The following is a 24,911-nucleotide window of genomic DNA, read 5'->3' on the forward strand; positions in this document are numbered from 1 at the left end:
ACCCCCACCTCAAAAGAGCTACCTGCACAACATAGCATACACTGGGGCTACTGCAACATAAACTGCAAAGACTCCTTCAGCTCACACTATCTATGCTTCAGAGCTGCTTCCTGAGAGGAGGTGATGCTGGACCCGGCTGGGGCACATCTCCTATGTTTGCAGCCATTCCCAGCCACACAGCGGGGCTACGTCCATCGCCAGCTTTCCAGTGTACAAAGGCATGCAGGATTCCTGCTTATGCAGTTCCCACATCCGATCCTATACAGCCATCTCCTGCCCCTTGCCGTGCTGCCACAACCTGCCAGCTGCTGGCCCTCACTGACATCTAGCGTTCCCTGTGTGAGCTCCACGAGCAGCGGAAGCACTTTACCAGTGTTTATTTTATCTGACCTCAAGGAGTGCTCAGACTCTGCTTTCCAAAAGCCTCGCATCTACTCGTTTGCTGCTGAAAACACAGCATTAATTATTCAAGCTGTGAGTTACAATGAAACCAAACCCACGCTCCTTGCTGGCAGCACATGACTCGTTAATTCTGAGAAGGGCACTCGTGGTCCCTGGGAAGCCTCTGCTTAGTGGACCTAGCAGCAGCACTGTGCTGCAATGAGACTTAAAACCATCATTTTTCACAGAGCAATTTGCTAAATCGGGTCAAATCAGGCTATCCCAAAATGCTCCCAGCCGCAACCCACTCTAATACAGGGACAAGACTCACTTTCTCCAGCACGTTGCTCGGTTTCTCTGTGTGTTTCCACCTCAGATGCATTTTCTGACTCAAAATGGAAGAGAACCACAAGGTCAGTAACTTCTGCTCGTGCAGAGGTCTTGATGCCATTCTTCTCCTCCACTTCTGCTGAGCCTGCACAAATGAGCAGAGACCACAGAATTAATCTCATAATCTGAAGGCTTTGAGTACTAAAGTAACCACGTCCATATGCTGAGCTGCATCACACTCACTCTATCACACTCAGGAAGATCCCAGAGATGTAGCACGGACAGTGCTAATGGTCAGCACACAGCCACTTCGGCAGATCCGACACTAAAAAATGCATCAAAAGCAAATGCATGCAGCTGTGTGCCAAACCGTGCAGCCGCTGGTGTAACCTGGTGCTGTGAGAGGTGCCAACCAGGAGCTGCAACAGCTGTCCATCGCCGGGCAGCAACTGGGCCTCTGTCCATGGAAGTGCCATCGTCCTGCATAGGCAGCAGTGCTGGCTGCTGCTGGCTGCTCCCTCGCTGCATGCTGAGAGCTGCCCTGGCACGTGCTGCAGTGAGACACAGATACCTATATTTTCACATTTTTTCACATTTCTGCAAGTATGCAAAATAATGTTGCTTGTCTTGGGATGTGCTGGTGGATATATTATACCCTATGTGATGAAGCTGACCAAATTTTCATATATGTATCTTTATACATATATATATATAGTCAAGTAAAATTAATTCTGCAATTCTCCATGTGTCAGAATGGATGTTTTCAACAAACCAGAGATAAAGGGACACGGAGAAGCTTATTTTTCATATCTCTACAATAAAGTAGTGCTTGTATGTTCTTCAGTGTAATTCCCGTTACCTGGAAGTACTTAAGCAAAAATGCCCAAGAGAAAAAACACATCTACAAGGTTTCAGCTTTTACTGTTCCAAGATAGTACTGGTGAAGCATGTTGAGTATTTCTGAACTCTTATTCCCACCAGGGACAAACAGAAGTATATGTCACCACACCAAACAGACAAGCATCCCCAGATCAGCAATGGAAAGAAATCATTACCATGTCTTCAGCAGTCTAGCAGCTCCTGTGCAGATCGATGCGTGCTTACATCAGTCTTCTGGCTGTATATCATTAAACTGACAGTGTCCCGTGAGAGAAAAATACGTACTGGGCGTACAGGAGAACACCCCCCTATAGACATGTAGTTTTTATTATTAAAACCCAAGTCTTTAAAACCATTCAACAAAACGTAATACAAACTGCCATTGGATAACAGCATTTTTAATAGAAGCGACGCACCGCCGCTCCACCTGCATGGCTTTAGTTTGCACGACTGACACCAGCAGCACTTTCCCACAAGTCTTTCATGGCACTCCCACGAGCAATGAGCTGCTGCCGTGTTAGCAGTGATCACACGCAGACATGAAGATGCTCTGCTCTTACCGTGTGCTGCAGCCAGGCAATGCCAAAGTCCTGCCTGTGGCACTGGAACCTTCGCATATCCGCACCTTCAGGTTTGCAACTCAACATACAGTCACTCACAGTATTGCAATGCATTCAAAAATACAGGAAAATGTACATTGACGACAACAGACAAATTACATTGTTGTTTGCTTTTTTTTTTTTTTTTTTGCATCATCATTCATTATATTCCTATTTTCAACAGATGGTTGCCTAAAGCGCATGTTAGAAAGGCTTTTATTAGAAAACGCTGGCATGAAAATGCAGATTAATGCTTGTAAGTAGTGAAACAGTCAGACTTACAATGCAGATGTTATTGAAACATTCACAGCTTCAAGAAAATGTGCACAGCTGATAGCACTGACAGAGTCTAACTGTAACTTAGCAGAAAACGCAGCAGCTTCCTTCACATCCTGGCAAGAGGATCGATGGCGAGATGAGATCAGAACAGCATACTATGTTTTATTTAGAAAGCCGTAGCAATAAGTATTTGCCATCAATATTTTGCAAGCCTCATTTATGAGCGATGAGAGGCTTTGCAAGCTTACAAACTAACGTTCACGAAGAACATAAAAGGCAAACCCAAAGACATTTCCATGCAGAGGATGACTCTCTCACAGTCACTGCATCTCTGTCGCCTGCCACATGCATGGATACTGAAAGCTCCACGGAAAGCCCCGAGGCCCCCGGGCACTGATGCACACAAACCTCCGGCTGCTACCAGTGGGATCGTAGACAAACACAGGATAATAAATGGTTTCACAAAGGCAACTGCTCTGTCACAGCCAGAATTTACGATCAGAGCTACAGGAAATGGTGCTGTTGTGCGTCATGTGGCAAATCCTCCTATTGTAGCAACAGACTTACAATCAGAGAAGAGTTTGAGTTGGAAGGAACCCTTAAAGGCCATCTGGTCCAGCTCCCTGCACTGAACAGGGACACCTGCACTAAATCAGGTACTCAGAGTCCCATCCAGCCTGACCTTGAGTGCCTCCAGGCATGGTGCATCCACCTCATCTCTGGGCACCCTGTGCCACTGCCTCATTGCCCTCACTGCAAAAAACCTCTTCCGCATATCCAACCTAAATCTCCCCTCTTTTAGTTCACAGCCTGTGAACTCACATTTCCTGTGAGGGCACACTGCTGGCTCACGTCCATTTGCCATCCACCAGTACCCCAAGTCCTTTTTGGCAGGGCTGTGCTCTACCCTTACGTTCCCCAGCTTGCACTGATAGCAGGGCTTGCTGTGACCCAAGTGTCAAACCTTACACTTGGATTTATTGAATTCCATGAGTTTCCCCTGGGCTGGCAGTTCAGCCTGGCTGGGTCTCTGGATGGCATCTTAAGGGGAAAAGAGAAGCAGCAATCCAGGAGCAAACGGCAGGCATGAGGCACAGGCAATGGCAGCTGGGCTCTGGTTATGGCTTAGGGGCAGAGTCAGGACCAGAGCAGCTTTCAGCATCTCCCTCTCTTTCTAATGCATGGCCATCATTACTGGGAACTGATAAAAACTACAGCAGTGCAGAAGAGGAGAAACCAGAAGTGTAAGGGCACTAATAGTAATCTGGCTTCAGCAATGTACTTAAAGATACGTTGAGAATAAGATGCAGAATGTTTCAGGTATGTTACTCAGTCAGGCTGTACTTGACCCAGTTCTGGTCCCTGGGACACAACACTTCTGCTAGTGGAGACAAAACACAGCTGAGGCCAAATTCAGAGTGGCTCCAGAAATTAATTTAGCTCCAGGGACTACAAGGATCACGCATCTAATAATACTTCTGTTCTACTGAAAAAGGCACATTCCAATTCTGAGAAATATTCAGGCTACATATACCATCTTGTGAGCACATTTGGAGCATCACTGTTAGAGGTGAAAGACACTGAAGAACTCAGTACAAATGGTTGCTTTCCCTTTTTTTGGTCCAGTGACGTTACCTGCTCAGACTGACAACAGACAATGCCTGTAGGGATGGAGGAGAAAAAAGCAGGTTGCTTGTTGCACCGAAGGCTGTTATTTGCCCAAGTGATTACAAGAAGAATCACAAGAAGGAACAACATAAATATTGGGCATTATTCCAGCTACAGATGACATCTTTATCAACTGCCTATTAAACAAAAACCAAATAGACAACACTGGACAGCTGGAATATAAGGCTATTTTCACAGCACTGCATCCCTTCTGTGAATGCCAGCACATCACTGCTTTGCATACTTGCTAGAAGGAATTAATTCATGGTAATTGCATGCAAGGCAGCGAACAGGACAGACTGAGGTGTCATTCCTGCATACAAGTAACCTCCCTCAGCTGACCAGCTGTTTTGATGACAAGTGGTCAACTTTGGGGAACAAAGTAGAGACCACACAGAAGAGTATGCAGAAGCACAGAAAAAGGGAACACGTCCCATCTTGAGGAATACACATAGCATTACTCTAGTTCTGATCAGACCTACCTCTATAACCAGGAATATTTCAATAATTATTTTTTTTTATAAAACATAGGGCTACAGAAATTAGGCATACTATATATTTAGTGTTATAAAAAGCTTCCACATACATAATATTTAAAATATATCTTCAGTGCCAACAATATATTAGCAATATAGTATCTGACATAATAAAAATATATGCTTACTGGACAGGAACGATGTTGGGCTACGACAGGGGATTCTCCTTTGTGTGTGGTTTGTGCAGCTGGTACAGGTGGCTGCTCCCTCCTTCCCTTGGTTTCCCAATCATGAGCTGCTCGGGAACAGCCATTTTCCTTAAGAGTCCTCTGCAAAGCAGGCTGACGTGTTCTCAGCAGACACGTCTACGGGGCATAATCCAACCTTGGTATAAATTCACTACATGACCCTTCCTGTTTCCCTCTTGAAAGAAACAAATCAACAATTCCCCACAACAAAGCTCTCTGGGGCATTAGTAAGGATCAAGACTTGTATGAGTCATGCAACTGTCCTGTGGGATAAAGATTTTGCTACAGAAAACGTGGAACTACCCTGGCAGACATTTCTGATACTAACAGCAACCATGTAGGTGCCAATTAAACTTACTTGGCACTCTGTGGGTGCCAAGGCCCTCATGTGGGAACACAGCTGCACCACCTGTAAATCTGGAAAGCTTAAATAACTCCACAGAGTAGAAAACACTTTGCTTTTAACATCTAATGGAGGAATACAGATGTTCAAGTGATGCATCTAGGAAGCAGGTGCCAAACCACAGCGAAAAGACCATCACACACGGCCATGGTGCTGCTAGGTGCACAATGGAGAATTGCTCGGTGTCCCACAACATACTGGGACTGCAGGAGGTGGCTGGGACCAGAGCAGGTGTGACCTTCCTCTATCAGCCCTTATAAACCTACCTAGTCCTGCAACAACTTACCATCGTTGATCAGATTTGCTCTGTAGTTTGAAATTTACGTGCTACTCACGCTTTGCTCCTTTCTGACTAACCCTGGCACTGAGTTCCTCTAGTTAATGTGCTCAGGAATACCTCCACCAGCCTCAGCGTGGTGGCACCAGTGCAGTGAGAAGCAAGATCTCTGCAGAAATGGGGATGCTGGCTACATGGGCTGTCTGCTTAACATCCTAGGTACATTCACTGTTCATTTTTACAGATGGCCCTTGTAGATTCAATTTTTTTTTTTTTTTTTTGTCAAAGCAGATTAAAGGCAAGGCATCCATAAAACATTTTGCCATATGGTTGTATGGACTGAGCTTTTTGCTTGTAATAGGTGGCTGAATATGCTATCAACATGAGCTATCATACGCAATCAAGCTTGCTAGATTAAAGCAGGACTTGTGGCTTGCAAACAGAACGCTGTGTGTATTACTCATTAAGCTTCGAGCAGCAGCTCTCTCATCAGGTTTTATTAAAGTATTTGCATGCTTCCAAAATGAAATAGAGGTCCACCGTCATCTCTTGCGACGTTGCATTCAGTTGCCATTTGTTTGGAGATGTCATACAAAATCCTCACACGCTGGCTGAATTGAACATGGCTGAATTATAAAAAGCTTTCACGCAGAAAGGAGGTCTTTGTTACACACACAGTCTCTGACTCTTCCAGAGCTTTCCAGGCATGGTTACATTACGTTCTCAAAGAGCTGCAAGGACCGCATGATATTGTCATCCTGAAAGCAACGAGAAGACACGTTCATGAAAGGAGCACTGATGAACACAACTCCTAACCTGGCATGGCACAGGAGGGGCTCTCCGGGGACTGCAGGCAACAGCCTTGCTTTCCACCCTCGGTGAGCTTGAATGGATTCAGCAGTTAGGTCCTGATTTGGAAAAGCAGCACTTTTACTTCAGCACCTTGACTGGTTTGAGGCTTGCAAGCACAGAACTTTCTCCTAAGCTTTGCTTCCAGCATGGCCTGTGCTTCACAGAAGAAAAGCTGGACCAGCACTGAAGCTGTGCCCTCACACATTGGCGCCCACTGCACTGATCCTGAATATGAAGGTGTGTACTTAGCTTCACTTGCTTCAGAGGCCCAAATGAAATGACAGCTGTGAACGGAGAAGCATGCTGCCATGAAGGACCACTTCCTCACAGGAACACCTCGGGCTCAAAACAAGAATACATGAAATGCCAGCCTCTCTCAGGTGCCTGGATCCAAATGAGAGAGTTGGAGACTCTCTCCATTAGCATCCACCTTGCTCATCCTAACACAGTTTGCTGATGCCCTGTGTGGGGAACCAATCCTCCTGTGCACAGCCATGCCATGACTTCACTGCCCAAGAGCTGCAGCCTCAGAAATGGCAGAGGTAAGCATATTTGTTTGTTTCTTTAAAGTAAAAAATGCCATCTTTGTGTGGCATGGCTCTGATCTGCGAGGAGATAACAGGTGGCAGTGCATGGGCCTGTGAGCTGCCAACGCAAGCACATCAACAGTAAGGAACCAAATACCCTGCCCTGATTCTGGTTTAACAAAACCCTACTGTTGAAGCTACTTCAATACTAAGATCTCTAATCACACACTGAAGACACAACGTCAACCTCTTAAACAAACAACTAAGTAAATAAAATACTGAGGAAAGTAAAGGGCATTATGAGCTTTCCCATAATTGTGTACTTGTCACAGAATCAGCAGCACTGACCAGCCTGACCCCACGGCCCTGATGGCTCAGCAGTCTCACAGAGCACCACCGATCTTACAGCTGCTTGTTTTTTTAGAGAGCAAAGGAACTCTGGGATCTGGAGTGGCACCTCCTTGCAAATGAAGTTTGGTGGAAGTGAAAACAAAGACGGTGGCACGATCTGCACCATTTGTTGCACCTAGCATTTCATCCTTACCTCCTGACACGATTCGATAAACTCATCTAAAGTTACAACACCATCTTTGTTTTTATCCATTTTCTGCAAAATAAAAACAAGCATTTAGTTCCCATAAATAACACTGTGGTAACAGTATAACATCCTATGTACTGTAACTTGAATAAATCTAAGGCACGTGACCAACCAACATTACAGACTTGATGCCACTGGTTCAACTTGCTGGCAGCTAAGGACTGGTTCACTGGTATGTGGAGGACTTTTGAGGTCATCTCCACCTGAACCTTCCTTATACACATGCAGCAAACTCTGCTCATATAACATCATTTATTTCCTCACTGCTACACCGCATGATTGCTGTCTTTACGGGCAGTTGAGAAGAGAAGCACCAAATGACTGTGATACATACAGAAGCTCCATGTTCACTGGACAGATATCATCCCATTGCAAAGGGTTGGGCTAAGTCAGATAGGATACCTCAGACTCAAGAAGTCAGCAGGCATTGTAGTGTTAGACTGAATGGCTACCAGAATTTGTTTTAGGATCTACAGTAGGAAACAGCTATGTAGCTAGGATTAATCTTAAAGTGTATCAGTGAAGAGCTCAGGTATTGAGAAATCATCATCAGAAATCAAGTACCTGGAAGAACACTTCTACGTGCTGCCTTGGAGCATCTTCTTTGAGCACAGGATATGTGTACTTTCCCATCATATCATAAATTGCCTTTACTATATCCATCATCTCCTGCAGTAGTGACATGACAACAAAAGCACAACAGGGAAATTAATAGAAATGATAGCACATTTATGTCTTTTACTGCCCTTTTCTTCACCCTCTCCTGTTAACAAAACAGCACAGACCTCGTGCCCGTATCTACTGTCAGCACCAAGAACACACGTGTGCAGACAGATGCATCATCAGATACATGCTAACCTATAAATCTGGGGGGCTTGCAGTGCTCTGGGTGAGCCCACATCATACCTCCTAGTGCAGCCAGAAGCCCCTTATATGCCTTGGTCACTGAGTACCTGCTGTCATCATCCCCTCCCCTTCACAGCTTTGCATTGCTCATAGATTAAACCAGGATTTTTCTCCAGGTAAGAGCTAATCACTAAAGCCAGTGTAACATAGGAAAACGCATCTACAAAATAATACAGTGTGAGATCACTGCGCTCTCTTAGACAGAAAAACACTCAGGTCCAGTTTTATATGTTTGATGAGCTGTATGCAACATTAATTGTGCTAAGCAACAGAAACAAGTCAGCTCTCATAGAAATCAATCCCATTTGTCAGCCCTACCTCCTTGTTTATATAGCCATCCTTATTTATGTCGTACAGGTTAAACGTCCATCTGAGCTTTTCATGAACTGTTCCCCGCAACAGAATGGACAACGCCATCACAAAATCCTGTTTGAGGCAGAGAGAGAAATGAGAATCTGTGTAACATCCCTTTCCAAGTCACACTCCTCATTACACCCACCAAGGGAGTTACCCACTTAGGATGAATGTATCCTCTGAACTCAAACGGACATAGCGCCCGCTAAGATGATCTGAGCAGGGTTAATAAACGTGTAAGAGGGAACTGGGAAAACCCCAAGAGTCCTCAATTACTCAACTGTGCATCCTCCCTGTGCCCACCTTGAGAGGGACGGCAAGATTCCAGACCCCTCTGCCACACATGGAAGCTCAGGTTTTGTCCTCTGTCAAAACACAACACATTTAGCCAGATGTGGTTCCCACCTCTACTAACTCAATCTGGGACACGGTATTTTGTTTGTATTTTTGGTTTACAGTGGAGTTATTGCTTGCAATAACTTTGATTTATTGATTTTGTGCTGCACAGTGGCTCAGCAGCACTGCTGTATTTGTTAGAACGGGCAGAGCTTCAAGCTAAAGCAGCTACACTGTACCTGGTGTCTCATTTAACACACTTAGTCCTCCCCGTATCATCTCCAGTGGCTCTGCACGGGGCAGAGCACTGCTTCCTAAAGACCTTTGTTCCTTTCTACCCACACTCAAGAGAAATTAAAGTTTGCTGAACGATACAAAAAAGGGGACAAAATGCTTACATGTGATAAAGAGATGGATTTGCCAAGAAGGAAAGCTCAGCGTTTTTTTATTGTACTTGTCTAAGCATTTTGCTGCAGGTCAGTCCGTTTAGGATTCTGGAAGTCTCTTAATGCTCTCCAGAAGGGCTGCTACAGGCAGAACTCCCACTGCAGCCATCGCTACAGAGATGCACTTCCATACGGCAACCTTCTCACAGTTGATAAATAATTTCTCTGTCACACCTGGAACTAACAGGGATTTGGCCACTTTGGTGGCATAAAGCAGGGCTGCCTAGCATTTCCACCACTTTGTTTGCAGACGCAGGCTGCAGCTATGGGGTGGATTTGGTATTCCTCAGGAACTACTATGTGAGATCCCTGTTGAACATCTCAAATCAGCTTTGAAAATGCATACATTCCAGGAACGTACATGTGAAACCCTATAATGCAAGCGAGTTGCAGGAAGCATGAGCTTCTCTGGCCTTTCTTTGACATCCACATTATCTGTGCCACTCGCTGGTCTCTGCTCCATGGGACTGTCACTGCCCTGTGCTTTCTGCTACGCAAACCTCTGCACTTTCTCCCTGTGGCACTAACACTCCTATGCTACTGACTAACACGATCTGTTTGTTTCTCCACTGGGAAGAAAGCCAATCCATCTGCACGAGAAGCCTGCATTAACCAGAATGAGATTTTGATGTTTCATCTGGTTGTAGCCCTCCAGCCCATAGCCAGGCAAATCCCAGAGTTTACGATGAAAAATGGATGGGAAGCTGAAACATACAGAATTGAGAAATAGGGCATTAAAACAGGATGCAAACCAGTTACCTCAAACTTCACTGAGCCATTCTGTGCAGTGTCAAATGCGTTAAAGAGATAATGTGCATACATGCTAGCATCTGGAAAACACAAAAGGCACCAATTGGTACAACAGCTCCTTATATACCACTGGCTCTCAGCAACCTCTCTTTCAATATAAAGCCATCCTTAAAGCACTGCTACTCTGTGAGCTAGTAAATATTAACATGGACTTGCAGAAACCGCAACCCAACCCCACTGAATGCAAAAGCTTGTATTGCACAGGGCATGAGCTGGATTGTGGGGCTGTGTTTGCAAGAATGAGAGCAAAAAGCAGCACGCAAGTGTATCTCTGGGGCCAATGCAGTATTAGCTCCAGCAGAAAGTGCAGCAACTCCATCTCATAGCAGCACACTGCTCTGTGGCTGACAACTACTGGCCATCTCTAATGTGGGTTTGCCTTTATTCTTGTTAAAGCATCCTGCTTACCTCCATGAGGAAAAAACTGTGCATAGATCTGTTTGAACGTCTCTTCATTAACCACCCCGCTAGGACATTCCTGTTGGAAAAAAAGAAACAAAACCAAATCAAAACACACACCCCAGCTCTGTTAAGGTTCATTCGCAAAACTGTACAAGCCCAAAGAGAGCAATTATACAAATCGCATCCCTGTTCCCGTAGCGTTCTGGATGTATGGGCTGTGCAGCTGAAGAAATTAAAATAATTCAGGCTGCAATTCCATCTTAAGCATCTCACAGACTTGGTTCACAGCAGTGTTTAATTCCTGTTTTAACAGATGACCTGGACAGCCAGCTCGTGCCTTCTGTCACACGAAGGCCTCCTCTAATACATTACAAATCACTGCCAGCTAATTCTTCCCTGTCCTGTCCCTCTACATTAGCCCCCAGTAGCCAGATACCCCCACACCAGCTCCATGGAGGCTAAAGGTACATACCAGCAAATTCTCAAACATTAGCCATTGGTGTGAGGCTTGAAACTAGAAGAGCACTTCAGGACAGCCCAAGTAAAATTCAGGACCAGGTTTAGCTTTGCTATGTGCCTCAATCCAGAGGCTTTTTTATAAAGCAAACCCCAAATCTAAACAACCTTACTCCAGCTTTCACAAACCAAGGGAAGTCAGCAGCAGGATGCAGCTTTATCTCTCAGTCAGCCACCCTGAGCCACTGCCCATCCCTCTGCACACGCACAGAATAACCTCCCCTGTTCCTGAGTACAGACTCAGAACTCCAAAGCCTCATCTTGGTTAAAGGCTCTGTTTGCGTGACTTTGTTTAAAAACTCATCCATCCTGTGATAGATCATGCTCGAGTTCAACCAGAGTTATATTTTTACCTAACCAGAGCAGGTAACAAAACCCATTCCTCACCGCTGCTTACAGGTCGTTGAATTTGGGATGAGCAAACTTAGGAAGCCTGAGAAAATCCCTTTGAATCGGTGACACAAAGTCAGAGGAAGATTCAAGCCAGCGACTTGCTTATTGATGAGTTCTTTAGGCTGACTTTTAAGAACAAAAGGACCTTGACAAGAAATTCTGCCATCAAGAAAAGCTCATAAACAGAAAAAGCGTCTGATCTGCAGCAACGCCTGCTGCTGACACTGCATTCCCCAACCACGGGAAGGCAGAAAAAGAAATCGCTCCATCCTGTGTGAGTCACAGGAGAGCAAGGAGGGGCTCTTTGGGCAACACTAGAGGCACCCCCCAAATCACACACACTCCGTACCTCTTTGCTACTGGAATTAGTGCAATTAGGTCTGAGTTCCTTCCTTCAGTCCAGTAGATGCCTTCTTCCTGACCACTGCAATGCTTTAAGACAGTTTATAAATACGGGGACTACCCATTATATTCTCCATACCTTTCCCTTGCCCCAGGCCATCCCAGCAGCCCCAGCCACCATTCGTGTTCCTGTGCCCCCAGCCTCAGTGCATCAGCACTGGGCAGGCTCAGTGAGAGGAGCTGCACTGCTCTCAAAGAGGTGAGGTCTCCCACAGCAGGTCTGGCCATTGGGCCTGATTACATTTTGAGTTTCCACCCAACCCTGCTTGCTTCTGATGTTCCATCTGGAAGCCAAATGGAAGTTTGCATCAAGCCTCCAGGAGGGCAGTGCTGACACTGATCGCCCTGCTTAGCTCTACATAACAGGGCTGCCTTCAGACACATATGCTGGTAGCAATTCATTTACACTTAATTGATCACCATTTTGTTTTGTAAGAGTCGAATAAAGCTCCAGAGGCCTCATTAGTGCTACAGCACATCTTAAGGCAGCTGACTCAAAAGAAATCTCTCTTGTGAAAAGGAGCAGGTAAGCTCTGTGCCAGCTGAAATTCCACTGAAGGCAGGACGAGTTTCCTCATGCAAGAGAAATTTCATAGCAGCACGAAAAAGCACATCCCACCCTAATACACACAAGGCCTTCCTTTGACAGCAGTGCGTTAAATTTCAGGCAAACACCTCATTTTTTTTTTTTTAAACCTATGAATTCTTTCAAAGTGTCTAACGTGAGAAGTGAACACTTGGTTTGTGTTGTTGACAAGCACAGAAACAAACCCAGCATTTCCCAAAAATTAGCTACCAAGCACTGGCACTGACAGCATCTGTCACGTGTATGGATCGACCTCTGACTTCTCCTTAAACCACAAAGGAGCTGAAAACCACACCAACACAAAGAAAAATTGCACTTGGGGTTCTTTCTTCTGCTAGAATCAGAAATTATTTTGCTGCCTTTCTTGTGTTCTCTCAGAGCCAGCAGTATATTTGTGGCACTAAGAAAATACCAGAACTTCCTTATCTTGTTCACACTGCTTGCTTTGGTCTTCAAACCCGGACTTATTTCAGATGTCCCATCTGACAGAAGGCTCATTCACATACTGCAGATTTGCTAAAATAGTCACGCTACAGCAAAGCTGGAGTGTTCCCAAGAGTCTCTTAGTTATTTGGGATTGCTGCTCTCTCATTGAGTCTTTGCAGTGTCCCTTGCAGCTAGCAGCTGTTCCCCTAACAGGGCAGAACCTCCTGAAGAAAGCAGAAAATCCCATGAAGATCCCAATCCTCTTAAATTCATGCACTCAATCCAAAGAATACAAGTAATGAGAAAGTCCAAAAGGGACATGTTGAATTACTGAGTCAAAAGCTCTGTTGTTGGTGATCACTTAAACGTCAACAATTTATCAATTTGAATCTTATAAATTATTTCTCACTCCCTCCCATTCATTAATTATTCCCCAAACATCACTCACCTGGGGAACAGAAACCTCTAATTGCATCCCATGCCAACGCTGCCTTTTAGCTCAAACAATTCTCTCTCCCCATGTACTTATAAAACAACCACGTTTTATTTTGTTAAGCTGAACCAAGGTAAGACCCACCAGATTGATTCTACTTCTTGCTGCTTCTGTTATCTTGCTTTTTACAGAGCTACAGCCAAGGCCCTCAGCCCAAGCACCTCATATCATGCAGTCAGTCTGGCTGCTGTGCTCTGCTTTGCTGGAGTGGCCAAGATGCAGTTTGGTGGAAGCCTCCACCAGTCCAGTGTGGAAACGACAGATCTGAGCAGTCACACACCAGGAGGAGCCTGAGCTCTTGGCCCATCCCCGCTGCATTCCTGGCTGTTCCCCACCCTCCTCAACAAAATTCTGCCTTCCCCTCCTTCCCCACCACCTTCCCGGGTCAGCTCTGGGTGTATAGTGCATATCAGAATTTATCCTTTTCTGTCTCAAGATTTGTTGTCTTAGAGCACTATGAGTAGCACTCACTTATTTTTAATGACAGAAATTAAAGAAGAAAAAGAACAGGCTTATAACAATTCAGTTAGCAGCTTTACTGGCTGCAGAAACATAACTGAAGACATGAAAGTCTATCAGCAAGTCTTAACGATTAGAATCACTTGATTCCCTCTAGAACTCTGGAACTGCACATATCTTTTCTCCCCCCCGAAATCCCATACTTTCACAGAACTTGCTTTTGCTCAAGCAGCTGACAGCTTTTGCTGTCACCTGATCAATCACCTCTGCCAGTCCTATTAGCCAAGAATCCCCTCAGTTCTTCACAGGGCTCCAGGAGAGCAGAGATGCACCTCACTGCCTGCACCGTCCCCTGCCCAGGTGTGTAGGGAAGGATTTCAGAGACAAAGGAACATTAAGAAAGAAAAGTATGGAGAATTGGGACCCTGGTCAGACAGGGCACTTGCCTGGAAGGAATACCAGGCTGCACGGAGCTGCCTTTGGCTGCATGTCTGTGAACATGACCACCCAACCAACTATGAATACAGCGGGACTGGGAAGGACCTCATTCCTCCTGTGCTATTCCAAGTGCCTGCAGCTGGCCCTGTGGTAACCCAGCTGTTGCCTTGTGATTAAACACGACCTGTGCAATCAGTGAGAGCAAGCAGCACGACCTGGAGAGAAAAATGACTGTTTTCCCACAGGGACTTTGAATCTCCAGATGGCACTGTAACATCATCCCAAGAAGCACACGGTTCGGTACAACAGGAAATATGGTAACAGCTGAGATAGCCTGCCTACTGTGCCTAATTACTCATTCCATTGAAACCATGATTTATAGGCTAGAAATGCTAAAGCTGCCCTTTCAATTTAAACTTTAAATATTAAAGCTTCATGCACATTGCGTTCACAGCAGCTGGAGGAAAACATGCTGCTTTCCTAATGACTTGACAAAGCCAGGATCGTGCCAGCACTGCCAATTAACACCAAGACCATCAGTGTGGTCTTACAAAAGGGTTGAACACACAAGTTAAATGCACTTTTATCATTATTCTTTCCCTCAGAGGTAGTGCCTCCGTAATGCAAAATGATAGCAAAACTTGGGGGGGAAGGGGAAGGATTAACCCCAGGTCTGCTGAGCCAGAAGGCTCAGGTGCCTCTGGTTTGCATCAGGGCTGCTGACTCAGCCTCTCCTTCTCAGCATGGTGCCCTGCACTGGGCTCCCATACACAGCAAGAGAGGTATGTCAGCAAGATATGAAAACACAGTAGTTAGGAATGCATTGAGTTCTGTTCCGCGTTGTAGGGGATTACATCACATTACACCATATATTAACCTATTGAGCTCTGTCTTCAAAGCTGTGTGTTTTGTACCTGACCAGCCAAAGCACGATGAGGTTTCATAAGGTCCATCGTCAATGGTCAGACTGAGGTCCTCTCTGAGTCCAGCAGAGGCTGCACAAGCACAGTGCATGCAATAAACAAAGGTACAGGCAGCTGTGCTGTGCTGGAGAAGTCAGGTATGCGCAGGAGATAGGATGCAACCAAATTTGAAGAATATCAAAAATAAGAAAGGACCTTCACAACATCCAGCAGGTTTCCTTCAACAAGACTTGCATTTAACGTGGCTTAATTTTTTTATGGCAAGGCTTCAACCAATGGACTTGACTTTTCAAGAAGTTACAGTGTTTTGCTATGACAGTAGCTGAAGTCCTGCAACTGTCCAACAGAGCAACTTAAAAACCACATGGGTCTATCAAGCTATCGCAGTAACGATTCATTAATCATCATCAAAGCATTACCTGACACAAAACACCCTTCTGACTAAACTCAGACCCTCAGGCAGTCGTATAATGACTCTTCAGTCTTCAAGATCCATAACACATCTGCTCCACATAGCCTCAAAATCCCATTTCTATTTATTATGAGTCCCTTGAGGCAGCGTCAGGGGACTTACATGGTGAGGCTCACAGCCCTGTGGAGACCAACCCTACCAGGGAGTATTGGCTCTGGCTGAGGGTCATGAAGACCAGCACGCTGCTGCTGTGTGCGTGCAGCTGTGACAGCTGACACATTCCCTTTCATCTAAACTGTGGTCTCTACCCCCTCACCCTGATACCTATTACCTTCTGAGGTCTCTTGGGCTCCTGCTTTGTTCCCTGCTTACCCTGGACTTTGTACTCCTAATGTGCTCTAATAACATCCTACTCAAATAGCAAGAATTATCCAAGATAGGGAAAGGGGAAAAAAAAAAAAAAATAAAAATCCCAGGCATCCCAAGCAAACAATACAGCTCAACTGGCAGCATGAATTGAGCAAGCAAAAATTAAATAAACGTGAAAACATTTGCAGATTATCTTGAAGTGTAGGCACAGCTGAGGAATTTGCAGCACGTTTAGTGACATTTAGGGAGTAAATGTAACGAGCGTGATGTGCTCGTGCAATCCCCATTTTAAGCAGATTATGGGGGCATCAATATGAGATGGAAAGGTAGATTGTGAGCTCATTTTGCTGTGGTAGAGAAGATACAGTGCAGAACTGCTGGTATGCAGCAGGGGAACGATACAAAACGCAGCTGAGCAGTTGGGGCTGGTGGAGACATACATACTGGATTCAGTTCACTGCAGTGCTGTTCTTACATTTTTAAATCCTCTGTAAAGCACTTGAAGCTCTCTTTTAGTGAAATTGGTTTGCGCTTCAAGCTGCTCCAGGCCTTCGGGTCTGTGGCACACCGTAGTCATTTCTAATTCATCTTCAATTTTATCTAAAAGAGAAGACAGGAAGATATTCATTTTGGTTGTTACCTTTGCTCCGTTAACGTGATGGGTAAGACAGATTGGATTTCAAGAGCAATAGAGGAAAAAAAAGAAGCCATCAACAGAACTGGTCTGTATCACTGTTTTCAACTTTTCAAAAGCAAAATAAAAGCCAGCTGAGTAAAGCAATAGCTCATACTTCTTACTGGGGCTGCCAATTAGCACCCCATTCACAAAGCCAAAACTGATGGGGAGAACAGGATAGGCAGCAGACACATTGCTCTAAAAGACAACGCCAGATACTCTTATCTAAATATCGAAATGGCGTTGAGAGCAGGCCTTTCAAAGTACTGACCTGACAGAAAGCTGAGCAAATACAAGTAAGAGAGCAGTCATGCTTAAGCATATTAGACAACGACATTACACTGAAGGTAAACAGTGAGGGAAACTCTTCTGTATGCTAAATGAAGGGCTCACTGCCCAGACACCAAAGGTCGCTTTCAGCCCAAGGGAAATTCAAATTATGCCCACAGTTACTGAATCTGAATGAATCCAACCTGCATCTGCCTGGGCTTTCTGGAAACTGATAAGCAGTGAAAGTTGTGTATTTTATTCAGGAGATTGCTCTCCCACAAGAAAGAAAAATATTTGAGACGTATCTCATACTAGATGCTCTTTAACCTCACCTCTTCCTTATCTTTTTACCTGTCAAGCTGCTTCCAAGCAGCGCAGGTAACACCAAAAAATATTCCAGTGCTTAGTGTCAGTTTGACATTATTTAAACTTCAAAAATCAGTGGCAACTTTCAGCTGACATAACTCATAGAATAGTTTGAGTTGGGAGGGACCCATAAAGGAGATCCAACTCCCTGCAATGAACAAGGACACCTACACTACAGCAGGTGCTCGAGAGCACCATCAGCCTGACCTTGAGTACCACATCCAGCTGCCATCCACTTGTATACCCAGTCCTTTTTTTGCATGGCTATACTCTATAATATCCCATTTATACCCAAGATTGCTTGGCATAAAAGCTAGCAATTCCCCCCAAAACCATCTTCAGTAAAATGATCATCAACTGCTTCATTGGACTGCGTTGCACAATGCACAGTATTATCAAAACAGATAAATTGGTGCCTTGAAAAAGTGTGTACCAATGTAATTCTTACTGATAGACAAAGTTTGATGCAGAAGTGCCCCTCCTCTTTCATAATATCACTTCAGCTTCCTCTTTCAGTATGCACTCCTACCTGCAATAATAACTTAATTCTAGTCAAAGAGGTCAGACAACACAGAGCAGCCTAATTATGAATGAAATACATAAAATTTAAACAGGTGGGCAATGGAATTTGGGCACTGTTGCAATAGTTTATTTCAGTGCTATCAATAGTTAAAGATCTTCCTCCATCAGTAAGCAACAAGAAAGTCAACATCAAAGCTGAGAAGTGATAAAAATTAGTGACTAGACAGCTCTCAAAAACCAGAGTGGAAATGCAATAACTGAACGAAGACAAAACCAAGGACTCTTTGCATTTCTCAATGTTTAAGATACGTCAGGGAACAGAATTCTCCCTTACTGACTAGAAGGGAGGCTGGGGTGGGAAGAAGAAAATCTTATGCTCTTCCAGTTTACAAGAAGTACCAATGTATGCATCAAACAGTGAAGGCTGACCCTGTGGGTGTTAAGCACACAACTGTATAGCAGTATTAAGCATGCTGCAGTTACCAGCATGTTCAACACAAGCAGGTTTGTTTGTTGTGGTTTCAAAACTTCCTGTGGAAATCTACAGTTTCAAGTCAGGACAACACGGAGTCTAAAAAATACCTTATGGGACTTATAGAGCCCAACTTCAAGTAATCTCATAGAATCACAGAATGGCTTGGAATGGACCCCAAGGATCATCAAAGTTCCAACCCTGCTGCCACAGGCAGGGCCACCAACCTCCAGATCTGATACTAGACCAGGCTGCCCTGAGCTTCCTCTAGCTCCATATATACATATATGTGTATATCTTTTCTTCTGACATGTCTCTTAGTTTTTTCATATCTGTACAAATTCATATATGCACACACTTGTACGTGCAGGAAATATATCTTAGCAGAAGTCATAGGGGAACTGAAAGGGAATAAAGGTAAGAAACTTGGTAAGAGCATGGAATAGGATGAGGATATCACAGCAGCACAGAAGAAATGACTGTGAAATTGCAAGTGGAACGGAGAGACCTGAAGGAGGCAGCTTTGCCACACCAAGGGAATAGGAAAAGGTGAGGAATGCTAACTGCTGTTACAAAAAAGGAAATGGAAAACGATGCCTGCTGGAGGAAAAGAGAAACAGATAATGAGAAATAAGGCGAAAAAGGCTATTTTCTTTGAAAGAGATGGCAGATGATGAAGCAATGTGGAAAAAGCTGCAGAGAGAAAGGCTGGGAAGAAATTGCTTAGAATGGGGGAACGGAATGAACAATAGAAAAAAAAGGAAAGAAGAAAACTACGTAAGAAAAAGAGCCAGGTTATGGGCTTTGATCACTAATCCATACATTGCACATCATTTTATTAACTCAAGGTCACCTAAAACCCTTCACAAATTGCACAGAAGTCCAGAGTCCTTCTGCTGTGTCACCCTGCTGTCCCTGATGTGAGTGATGCAAGTGTAAAATACTAACCAGCTAGTTTTTATATCCTGTAACTCAGTGAAGAGAAAAAGCTCACGTGAACCATGAGACCAAGGAGGGATGCCAGCCTGAGGGCTTTAACTCTCACATTCTGTTTTATTTGGGCCCTGTCCCTGAGCCACAGAGACCTGCACACGGAGACCAGTCCAACAGAGCTGTTATTTGTTGTTTCCTTTTAGTGCTTTATCTTAAGTCAGCTCTTCAGGACCTTTTCCTTCTATTCTCAGACAGGCAATAAATTAAACACACCTCAATAGCAAAAAAGGAAGTTTTTTCTCCCCTCCTACAGTTGTCTTTTATCATATACATAGTATTTCTTTCTTACATTTTCATTATCACACTGGCTCAGTCTCTCCCAGCATACCACTATGAAATATAAGCCCTCACACTCATAAACACTGCATCTTTATTTCTTACTTCAACCGAAACTAACTCGATAGCGATGCAAGTATAAAAACAGTGATAAAACTAAACCTGCATGTGTTCATCAGGAAAGTACGATATCAATATTTTACATCACATCACGCTCCTTCTTGTTTTTGCCCTGCTTAAACCTTGACTAACAGCCTGGGAGACTTGAATGCAGGAAACAGGCATGGCACTGGTTTAAATATTCTTCTCCTTCAATTTTCAAGTGCAAGTGAGGCATTGGGACAGGTGACACAAGCGATGTGTACGGTCACCTCTGCAGTGTGAGCAGCAGCAGTTGGATAAGCCATTGCTTCCAGCATCCTTGCAGAGCTTCTCCTAAGAGAAACCTGGGAGTAATCCCTGCACTGCTTGGCAGGTGCAGAACTGCTCGTGCATTTGCCCAGGTTGTTTTGCCTGCAATTTGGTTAGAGATAGACAAGAGAAAACAGAACCGAGGTTTAGAATTCAACCTCTGGGTGTGTTTTCACGGCTGCTTTGATAGCAGGGTGTGAATTCCTCTGGCTGGGAGAAGCATCTGTAGTGACTTTATCACAAAGCAGGACCAAGTTATAATAATCAGTTCAGTTCACTTTACTTTTTTTCCTGCAAAAATGTTGTCTGTATTTGCCTGCAGGATAGGCATGCTTCCTGTACCCAACAAAGAGTCACTTCACTTTACAAAGACACGTGCACTTCCATGTACATTTTACGGATTGTTGCTAATGGAAGACACTGCATTTCATTTTTCTTCTGCCTGCAGAAAGCAGAGAACAATTTTTTCATTAGAATAGATCAATATTTTAACTGAGTACACTTTGAGAATTTAATAAAGCTTAGCTTATGCATCCTTCCATACCTTGCTCTAATTTTACCTTTTGCTATCTTTATGATTTAAAGATTACCACACTTAGAGTGTGTGCAATTGGTCTTTCACTGCCGTAAGCTTTGCTTGTATTTCTGAGTGATGAACCGGAGCAATTTAAGCCCGTTCATGTAGAAGCTTGTCTTGAGCAACCACATGTCTACAGACATGAAACTGTTCCATCACTGATGAAAAGACATTTTCAACTCCATCTGACTGCTGCTCTACATCGCAACGCCAGGCAGAGGGACACAGTCCCATCTTTAAAAGTCCAATCTATTTGAAGAAACACAACCTGCTCCAGTATTTCACTTCTCCAGATCTTTCTACTTCATTGGACACAAGGCCATTAATCTGCCACGGTATGGAAAAAGTTGTTTCATTGGCAGTTTATCTTTGAAACACAGCAGCAGGGTAACACACAGCAGGACAGCTCTGCAACATGGGCTGTTCCCAGCCAGCAACGTGCCCCAGCAGCAGAGCATGCAGTGGGATGAGCCCTGCTGAATTCCCCTGCTGGCAGTGCACCTTCCAGCCAGGCCTTACAAAAACACCTCATCAATATTCTTCAGCTCCAGCAACCCTTTTTGCATAAGCAGAACAGATGAAACTACTTGCAGACAAGGCTGAACTGTAGTTGTGTACTATAAGTAGAAAAAACCGCATGTTATTTAGCAGCTGCTTCTTTGCCTGTGACTGTGAACAGCCACGGGGTCTGAACTGAGGAACCTGCCCAGCCTTCCCCTGCCAGCACTGACCTCTCTGCATCTTCCTCCAAAGCCTGGGGCTGCTGTTGCTGGACAGGACTCAGTTAGGAAGCACCAGGAGCCAACCCCTTTCCTCCAGCATTCCCAGTGCCCAGCCACAGAGCAGCAGTGATGTCATCTCCCAGCCCCAAGGACACCGCAGGCCAACAACACAGCCCAAAGAGAGGCTGCAGATGGTCATTCCTAAAAACCCACATGGCCCCAGTGCTGCTTCTGGAGGGGCAAAGGCTGATAACGAGCACAGCTCCATGAGCAGCAACGGTCACAAATTCCTCTGCATTTCCACTGAGGCAGAACTAAGTATGAGCCTTCACATGATTAAACTTCAACAATCCTTTATTAGTAAGCATTGAGTATCATTACTATGGAGAGATTAATCTCCAAGCCAATGAGGCTCCCGAGCTGATAAACCAACAGAACAGCTCGGGGTCTCTCCAAACTTACTTTTTTCCTGAAACCCCTCTGACTTTCAGCTCCATTTTCCCCAGTAAAGCAGCAACGCCAAACTCATACAAACACATTTGGGTCTGACAGGGGTGTTCTGCCCACCTGAACCTTGAGTACCACCAGGTGAGGAAAAAAGCTGTCTCAAACCCAAGCGTGATCAAAAGCGTGAGATTAAGACGAAAACTGAAATGAAAAAGCCAAGCAGAATTACAATCTCTCTGGGCTAATCCTTGTAATGATCCATGCAGAACATCAGGTATCAATCACTTCCTCTGCCTCTACTGCTGTGATCAGTTCCACTGAGCACACAGGGAAGCCAGAACAGGGTTGGACTCTGGGAAGGACTCAGAGGCCATAGGCACCTCCAAAATGTCTTTCTGGCACACAGCTAATATCAGGTAGAGCAATTAGAAGACTGCCCAATACGGCTTTAGATATTTTGCAGGCATGTATTCACTTCGCATTAGAAATAACGTGGCTCTGATCTTCTCCTGGGTAGGAGACAGCAGGGTGTCTTTCCATTGCAGCCTGAAATGGGTTGCTATTCTTGCTTTTCCTTGAATATTCCCACCTTTCCGTAGCAGCATTTATGAGGGGAAAAAAATTGTCAAAGTGGGTGGAAATCCACTGAGAGCTTCTTGAGTGCTTTGCTGCTTTTCCATGGGGATGATGTGAAGAACATGCTTATGGGACAAGTCATTTCCTCCATGCTGCTCTAAGGTGGATCTGCAAATAAACCTCACTACAAGAGTGAGAAAATCACTTCATTTTCATGATTTTTGGAAAATTCCCATTCATATCATCTTAAAGCTTTGGAGTACCATCTTAAAACATGGAGAGTAGCTGAACTGGTAAGAAGATGACTCGATGTAGCATGGGCTGAAGTGCCACATGCAGGATGCTCTGACTGGGGCTGTCCTCAGCAGCCAGGACCTGGGAACTCCAGCCTGGGAACTGGGCAGATTTTGAGCACCTTCAGTGTGTTTGCTGCCAACAACGAAAGGGAGAAAGTCTGCCTCAGGGTGAAACTGTTTCCTGGCTTAAGAAAACTTTTGTTCCAGAAGTTATATGACCAATATAGTCAAACTGGTTTAAATTTTACCTCTCTGATACACGTAAAACCATCGGGCGGGGTCTAGGAAAAAGAAAAAAATTTAACAAAAAGAATGTGACAACCATACACAACTTTGTCATTTCTCAATTTTAACATGACATTGGTGGGGTTCTGCAAAAGTGCCACGGTCCCCTTTCCCACTGTAGGGTTTTTCCAGACTGGTTTTCCATATTTTCTTTTTTTGCTGAACTGCCTCTTTCCCTTACCCCGCAGGGCAGGAAAGGAAGTCAGAGCTCGCTGTCCCTGCATGACTTGAGACTCAGGGCAGCACATGCAGTGATGCATGCAGAGTCACACACTCATGCAAGCACCCACGCATGCAGCAAGACAGCAACACCACAGCCACCCTAGCCACTCTGGTAAGGGATAAGGAAGGATTTGCATGCAATCTGTAACAAGCAATAGGAAGCCCCCCCAGCCTTCTGTTTCCTCTCCAGAGGTCACTTTGACAGCTGTAGAAATAAAATAAATGGTTAGTAAGGTGAAGAATTCTCAGGTGGCCTGGACATCCATGGAACCAGTGCTCTTTGCAGTCACTTCACGTGTAACATGGTCATTGTGCTATCCTCGTCCCCTGGGATAGAATTTCATTATCAAAAGTTTGTTAAAAGTAAGAAAATTTATTATAAAGATATGCATATACTTTCTTGTAGCATCAGTTTCTTCTTACTGGAGAATTTGGTGTACAAGACGATCGGCAATAACCTTCATCAGCAGCAATAACCTTCAAAAGGTGCAAGAGTACTGATCAGAATATGACTGTCTCCATCCTGGGCAGCTCCTGCCCTTGGTCAGCCTGGCACCCACTGTTAGGACCAGAAACTGTCTGCCTATACCCCATATCACCGTGCTGCCTGAGCTTTCCTAGGTATGCTCCCAGCACCATGAGATCTCCAGGACCTGTTTGAGAACCAGGCCTGCAGCTACTGCACATGACACCAGCACTGCTTGCTCTTGGTGGAGGCATAACAGCATTACTTGAAGTCTCTACGAGTGGGTGTTGAATGGTGTGAGAACAGAGATAATTTAGTATTAGAGGGAAGCAAGTTCCAGGATGGCCTCCCAGCAGCACTGCTGACACAGTGGAAAACACCACTCAGGTTGGGTCAGGCTGCACTGCTGCCCAGCCTTGTTCCCTGCAGCTCTGAGCCTGAAGGAGCAACACAGCAGGAGAAAAAACAAGATGAGGAAATCCCAGCAGATGATCTGGTTGGCTGCTGTAATGGAAGAACAATGCTGATACAGAAGACAGCTATGAGACGATCAACCACGGAAATGAATGCTGGATGTCTGAGAGGAACGACAGTGGATACCTCTATACTTCCCCCTTTTGAACTGAAACTCCATGACTACTCAAGACCAAAGAGCCAACGACAAATCGTGGACTTACATAACATAGAGGCATAGATCACAGCACACACTAATGAGAGCACTACACACTAGGAGCTTTTCCAAAAGTGTATAAAAATAATTAGCCAGATTTAATATCCTGTACTCTATCACACACATTCATCACAAGATTTTCTTGGTCCACCAAGATAGGTCTGCAATAAGTAGAGAACGAACAAGCTGCTTAAAGGGGTCCTGGATCTTGGCACAAGCAAGAGGGGTTGAACCAGTCACCATGAAACCACCCACTGCTTGGGAAATCCCAGTTTGCTGGGTGTCCCAAGGACAAAAAGGAGAACTTTCCCACTTTGAGTCTTAAAAGCACAGTTCTATGTTTGCCTGTTAGCACCAGCTGAGGAACAGAAACGTGAATGGAGCCATTCCACAAAGCAGGATAACTGTGTCTTGATTCATTAAGGGTGAAATGAGTGAATAAGAAGAGCTAGAGTGCATGGCAAGGTCCCAACGCA

At 44.7% G+C, this 24,911-nt stretch overlaps 1 protein-coding gene across 11 annotated transcripts in view; it reads right to left on the minus strand.

Moving 5' to 3' along the window:
• Positions 1 to 1,881: 1,881 nt before the first annotated feature.
• LOC100551480 (A-type potassium channel modulatory protein KCNIP1) overlaps positions 1,882 to 24,911 on the minus strand; it is a 371,266-nt gene continuing 348,236 nt past the window's right edge. For all 11 annotated transcript variants that reach the window (XM_085236509.1, XM_085236506.1, XM_085236507.1 and 8 more), the window contains 7 exons: positions 16,664 to 16,788; positions 10,778 to 10,847; positions 10,319 to 10,389; positions 8,742 to 8,849; positions 8,082 to 8,186; positions 7,464 to 7,526; positions 1,882 to 6,298 (listed from right to left, as the gene is read on the minus strand). In XM_085236509.1, the coding sequence (XP_085092635.1) occupies positions 6,251 to 6,298; positions 7,464 to 7,526; positions 8,082 to 8,186; positions 8,742 to 8,849; positions 10,319 to 10,389; positions 10,778 to 10,847; positions 16,664 to 16,788 (590 nt within the window). In that variant the 3' untranslated portion in view covers positions 1,882 to 6,250. The remainder of the gene's footprint in view (positions 6,299 to 7,463; positions 7,527 to 8,081; positions 8,187 to 8,741; positions 8,850 to 10,318; positions 10,390 to 10,777; positions 10,848 to 16,663; positions 16,789 to 24,911) is intronic.

The sequence above is a fragment of the Meleagris gallopavo genome, chromosome 15, assembly GCF_905368555.1.
Source record: "Meleagris gallopavo chromosome 15, MGAL_WU_HG_1.1, whole genome shotgun sequence".
Lineage (NCBI taxonomy): Eukaryota > Metazoa > Chordata > Aves > Galliformes > Phasianidae > Meleagris > Meleagris gallopavo.